At 41.2% G+C, this 5,869-nt stretch overlaps 1 protein-coding gene across 2 annotated transcripts in view; it reads left to right on the top strand.

The window, feature by feature from the left end:
* Positions 1–81: 81 nt before the first annotated feature.
* CDC123 (cell division cycle 123) overlaps positions 82–5,869 on the top strand; it is a 55,682-nt gene continuing 49,894 nt past the window's right edge. For both annotated transcript variants that reach the window (XM_059184149.1, XM_059184148.1), the window contains exons 1-2: positions 82–216; positions 4,995–5,066. In XM_059184149.1, the coding sequence (XP_059040132.1) occupies positions 143–216; positions 4,995–5,066 (146 nt within the window). In that variant the 5' untranslated portion in view covers positions 82–142. The remainder of the gene's footprint in view (positions 217–4,994; positions 5,067–5,869) is intronic.

Here is a 5,869-nt window from a genome sequence, read left to right as displayed (position 1 = left end):
TCTTTTAGGCCCCCACCCCCTTACTTTATGGACCGGAAGAGTCCCTGAGCCAAAATAGCTCGGCGGGTACTTCCGGGACGGGAGACCTGGGTTCCGGGAGGGTGCTGGAAGGAAAGGGAGCGGCGGCGGCGGCAGCTGGAGGATGAAGAAGGAGCATGTCCTGCACTGTCAGTTCTCCGCGTGGTATCCACTGTTCCGAAGCCTTACCATCAAGAGGTGAGACAAGAGGGGTTACGTCGGGCCGATAGGCAAAAGGGAACTGCGACATTTTGAGCGAGTCCTAGCTCCATTTAAAAAAAAAAAATGCAGGCCTTACAGAGATCGGATGGGAGCACCAGTGCCAAGATTTCGACTTCCTGGTGCTATTTCAGTGGGGAGGAGAGGGGCTTAATGAAGTCGATCCTTGTCTTCTGTACCTCGTGTTGCGTTCAGGGGGTGTGCTAAGGGAGGCAGAACGGCATGTCATGGTTCATTGAAGGTCGGAGGCGGGGTGACTGGTGGATTAGGATAGTTCAGGGCTTGGATGTTCACCATCACTGCTGTTAGGGTAGTCAGAGAGGGGACGTGATCAGGAGAACTGGGTGGTCTGGACTTTGCCACCGACCAACCCGCTGGTGGACGTAAGTTGCTTTCAGTCGATGTAAAATGAGAACAGTGAGGTAGACTCTACCTGGAATTCTGTTGCGAAGCTCCCATAAGATAGTGTGCATGGAAACGTTAGTGTAGTTACATGCTGTTATGTTGGTAATGTACTGTGAGAGGAAGTCATCCCTGGAAAAGGAATAGAACAGTATTTGGTTTCTATTTTCCTGGCCTACAACAGGGAATCCGTCCCTGGGTTGCAGGTCAAACAGGAGTAACTGTTTCATCCTTCACGGAGTCATTCAAGGTAACAGAGGCAAGGCAGCTAGGAGAATCCCCCCAAATCTTCAAAAGCAATCATAACACCTGGAGAATGGTGAAGGAGTAGGCTTTCACTTACTAAGAAGGATTGACAAAGAACTGCATATTCATGGACAGGATTTTCTGTGTTTTGCCCAGTCGCTCTTTAGGCCTTGATTGTCACGTATTTAGGTATCAGCTGTCCTTTTCACATTTTGTCCTCTTGGTGCAGAGTGTGCATGCAGAGAGGGTAATGGTTTTGAAATCCCAAGGGATTGGAAGAGCCTAAGGAGATTAGTCAAAGGACAGTTCTTTTTCATCCTGTTGGTCATACATAGAATCTGCTTCTAGTTGGAGGTTAGAGCCCCTTGAAGGAAGATAGATCATCTTTGCATTTGAAGGTGGTTGAAAGTCACACTAAGACGAAAGGAGAGCTTCAACAGCAGCAGTGGACAGTACATCTTATTAGAGAAGTTATCTTCTCTTAGTATATTCCAGTCTTTGTCACCTTTTGTAATTGAAATGGGCGTTTGGGTCTGAGATGATGCTAGAGTTATCTGTGTTGGTGTAAGAGAAGGTATTTCTGTGAACCTCCCAGACACAGAGTTCACTTGAACTGACCTGCATTCTGTTCAGGTGCCTTTTGCAACTGTAGTTTTCCTTTGCCTTCAGCAGGAGGGCACAATGGTTAGGATTTGGATACTGGCATCAGGGCCATCTGCCTGGCATTGAATTTTGGTTCCATCAGCATCTTGAGCAAATTGCTTAATCTCTCTAAGCCCCATCTGGAATTTGAGAAAGTAATAGGATTGTCATGGGAATTAAATGAGATAAAATATTTTAAAGGCTTGCCACAGTTTCTGGCATGTAGTAAACACACAGAAATGCTGTTCATTGTTACATTTTGGATTTAATCAAAGCTTCACTGAAGCAAAATAAGTTTAGGATGTGTACCATTCATAGGGAGCTGAGAATGGAGAATAAACCAGGAGGTGGGATTTTCCCAACAGTTCACAGCTAACCCGTGTGGCCTGAAACTGTTCTTTAAACTCTTTCTTCAGTCTGTTTAGTTCTGTAGTGATATTACTGGAACCTCACATATGACAGGATATCCCTCCACAGTCTGGGCGAATCTCGTGGGGGCTCTGTTAGCTTTGCGTTGTCATTGTCAGCTTCCATGCTGAGATCATATTCTTGTTACTGACTCAGCATTATTTTTCAGTGTTTATTAATCCTGGTTCAGAGATGATTAGGTGGGTAAGAATACAGGTGTATTTTTTGACAAGTTCTAGGACTTTGACTCAGGCTTAAGAATCATTAGCTAGATAACTTCAGGCCTCTTTACTTCATGAATCTGTTACTTTCTTCAAACATAAAGGCTATGATAAATGACTTTAAAAGCCCGTTTTTACCTCTAAAATTATATTAGAATAACTTATCTGTATGTGCATAATTATATTCACTTGAATAGGATCTAGAATAGGATGTTGAATATAAGATACTGAATAGGATATAGAATAGGACAGGAAATTTGCCATTTAATTCTTTTACATCTGTCAGGCCTCATTGGATTCTCACCTGCACTTGGATTTCAATGACCCGACTTAAGCTCTTCTCTGACAGCCTTGTTAGGTTTGTGAAAAGCTTCCTTGGCATTGACTTATTTATGGCCTCAGTCTTTTAGGCACAGTTCCTTCTTCTGAATTTTTTTTTTTTAAGATTTTACTTATTTAACAGAGATCACAAGTAGGCAGAGAGGCAGACAGAGAGAGAGGGAGGGGTCAGCAGGCTCCCCACCAAGCAGGGAGCCCGATGTGGGGCTCAGTCCCAGGACCCCAGGACCATGACTGAGCTGAAGGCAGAGGCTTAACCCACTGAGCCACCCAGGTGCCCCCCTTCTTCTGAATTTTGGCAGCACTTGGTACATCCTCACCTGGGACAGCACTTAACATGTTGTACTATAGTTTTTTTTTTCTTTTGTATTTTTCCCTCATCATAGGCTTTCAGTTCTTAATGAAATCACTTTGGTATCCTCCTTGTCGTACACAATGTAATGCATGATAGGCTCATTAGGATGACTTCAGAACTGGGGCTTTAGAAGTCAGTGACCCATGAGAAGTCATGGGATCTAGATGTCAGCTAGTATCTGTAAGAGTTGAAGACTCTCCAGTAGGAAGAATATGCAAAGAATTCAGAATAGAATCCAACAATAAACAAGATGTTTTGAATCTGGTGAAGGGGTGGTGCAGCCTGAAGGGAAAGTCCAGATTCAAAAATCAGACTTGAGTCTGATTGAGTGTAACTCAAAAATGATGGACCTGGACTCTGAAAACATTGATTTGGGGGCTTAGAGACATGACCAGCAGGGGAGAGGACTCTGTGCTCTCTTTGGGGTCAGGAAAACCACCGTTGATGTCTAGGAACTGGCCTTCCTGCCAGCGTTTCTCAGGCTCGGGCCCCCGAGAAGATAAACTTCAAAAATTCTCTTGGAAAACGAGTAAGAAAATTTTTCAGGATTTTAGGTAGTATTGTAAAGTGTGCAAGAACCTCAGATTGACTGCATTTATGGTTTAGTTTGCTGGGTTCATTACAAGGTAAATATTTAGGAAGGCTTGTTTGTGATTAGACAGTTGACATATTTAAAAATAAAATTGAATAGTTCTTTTGATAGTAGAGTTTTAAAATTTTAAGCAACTTTTAAGTTTCAAAGGCTCACTTGAAATTGGTTAAAATTTAGCAAATTTACAAATGGAATAGTAAGATCTGGTGGGTGACCTTAAAATCCTGAAGGACTAGGCTTTTGAATGTAAAATTATGAATTTGATAGATCAGCTGTTAATCTTTAAAACTGAAATAGTCCATGAATAATGTTTTCTGTGCACAAAAACCTTTTTTTAAAAAAAAGATTTTATTTATTTATTTGACAGAGAGAGATCACAAGTAGGCAGAGAGGCAGGCAGAGAGAGAGAGAGAGGGAAGCAGGTTCCTCACTGAGCAGAGCCCGATGCAGGGCTTGATCCCAAGGGCCTGAGATCATGATCCGAGCCGAAGGCAGAGGCTTAACCCACTGAGCCACCCAGGCGCCCCACAAAAACCATTTTTAATGTGCCAGAAAATAAGTAGATGATGCATAAGTCGATGATGTTCTCTTGACTCTATGAAAGCAGACCATCATTTCTTTTTACTTTTTTAAAGAATACATACCTCAAAATAATAGCGTTCCTTTTATGTACCTGCGGCAGAATTGCTTGATGATTTATTATTACAGAGTAAAAAAATCTAATGATCCCATGAGATTTTGAAATGACTTCCAGTTATGGCTTTGCCATCCCTTAATTATATGAAACAGAGTAGACTAAAGCAGCTTTATAGCTCTGGCAGTCAGTTGAACAGAAAGCCACCAGAACACACCCAGACACATCATGACTTCTTAGCCCTTCACTCTCATTGCCAACCAAAGAATGGTTTCCAGATCCTAAGTCTTCCTCTGCCCTCTATCTTAGAAGATGGTCAGATGCTGTTTCTGCTTTTTTGCTACATTTTCTGGAAATACCTCCTGGTTCTGATTTCTTAAAGACAGATACTTAGAATTTTCTTGAGCTGATGCGCTTCATACTGTGATTTCAGTATGGTTCTTCGGGTTTGTCTGGTTTTGTTTTACCATGATTGTTGTAGTACATGAGCTGAAGTTAGTTTACCACAAGATTTGTTCATTTTATTCTAATTTTCAATGTGCTGCTACCAAATGTACTTTAAAAAAAAAAGTTTATTTATTTATTTATTTGACAGAGAGAGAGATCACAAGTAGGCAGAGAGGCAGGCAGAGAGAGAGGAGGAAGCAGGCCTCCTGCTGAGCAGAGAGCCCAATGTGGGGGGCTCGATCCCAGGACCCTGAGATCATGACCTGAGCTGAAGGCAGAGGCTTTAACCCACTGAGGCACCCAGGCACCCGCAAATGTACATCATTAACATTTCCTACCGTATATTAAAAATAAAGGAAATAAGTAATTAAAAAATTGAATTTTGATTTTTTGTTTCTCTCTGCTTATGTTTGGTCTTTTAAAATGATGCCTTTTTGATAAATGCCTTTTTTTTTTTTTTTTTTTTTTAAGCGTCATTCTTCCACTTCCACAGAATGTGAAGGATTATTTACTCGATGATGGAACTCTGGTGGTTTCAGGAAGGTAAAGTATACCAGAAGGAATTCCTGGAGCTTTATTATGAAGAAATGTTGTGATGATTGAATCTCATTGATTACCATGTAAAATAAATACATTAGCCTTGGGACCATTCTCTACTTTTTTTTCCCTAGCTAAAATTATGTCCTTATCTTTGTCCTGTGTTTCTTGTCAATGCTCAATTAATAGTTAAAGAATTGAGTACTTCCTCCTCTAAAAGCTACCAGTTAAGAAATTGGGCACTTATTTTCATCTTTTAACTTGAGAAAATGAGTGTGATAATTCTTTCTTCTGGAGGTAGGGAGACAGGTTGGAGGGAGAAAGAGGACATGCTATGAAAGTTTATTTATTTAAGTAATCTCTGCACCCAGTGTGGGGCTTGAACTCATGACCCTGAGATCAAGAGTTGCTTGCTCTTCTGACTGAGACAGCCAGGTGCCCCAGGATACGTCAGCTCTTAAGATAAAAAATTGTATCATGTAATTCCCTAACTTCTTCTTCCCTACGGTTAACCCCATCTCTACCTTCATGTTGTTCCTCTGTTCAAAAAGGGAAGACATTGCCATGCTTCAGTCTTTTTAGTGCAAACTTGGAAAAGTTTAAGAATCATAGAATTTCATGAAGTTCCTATTTTTTCATTCAGGTTTCTGCTCAGAGGTTATGTTACCTAAGTGCTTAACTCTCACCCGCCTTAACAAAACAGCCTAATGAGAAGGAAACCTTGCTATATACTGAACTCCTTTTTTTTTTTTAAGATTTTGTTTATTTGTTAGAGAGACAGAGAGCATGCACACATAAGCAGGGGAAGC

This window comes from Mustela lutreola, chromosome 8, assembly GCF_030435805.1.
Source record: "Mustela lutreola isolate mMusLut2 chromosome 8, mMusLut2.pri, whole genome shotgun sequence".
NCBI lineage: Eukaryota > Metazoa > Chordata > Mammalia > Carnivora > Mustelidae > Mustela > Mustela lutreola.
This window is presented reverse-complemented; position numbering and strand designations above follow the sequence as displayed.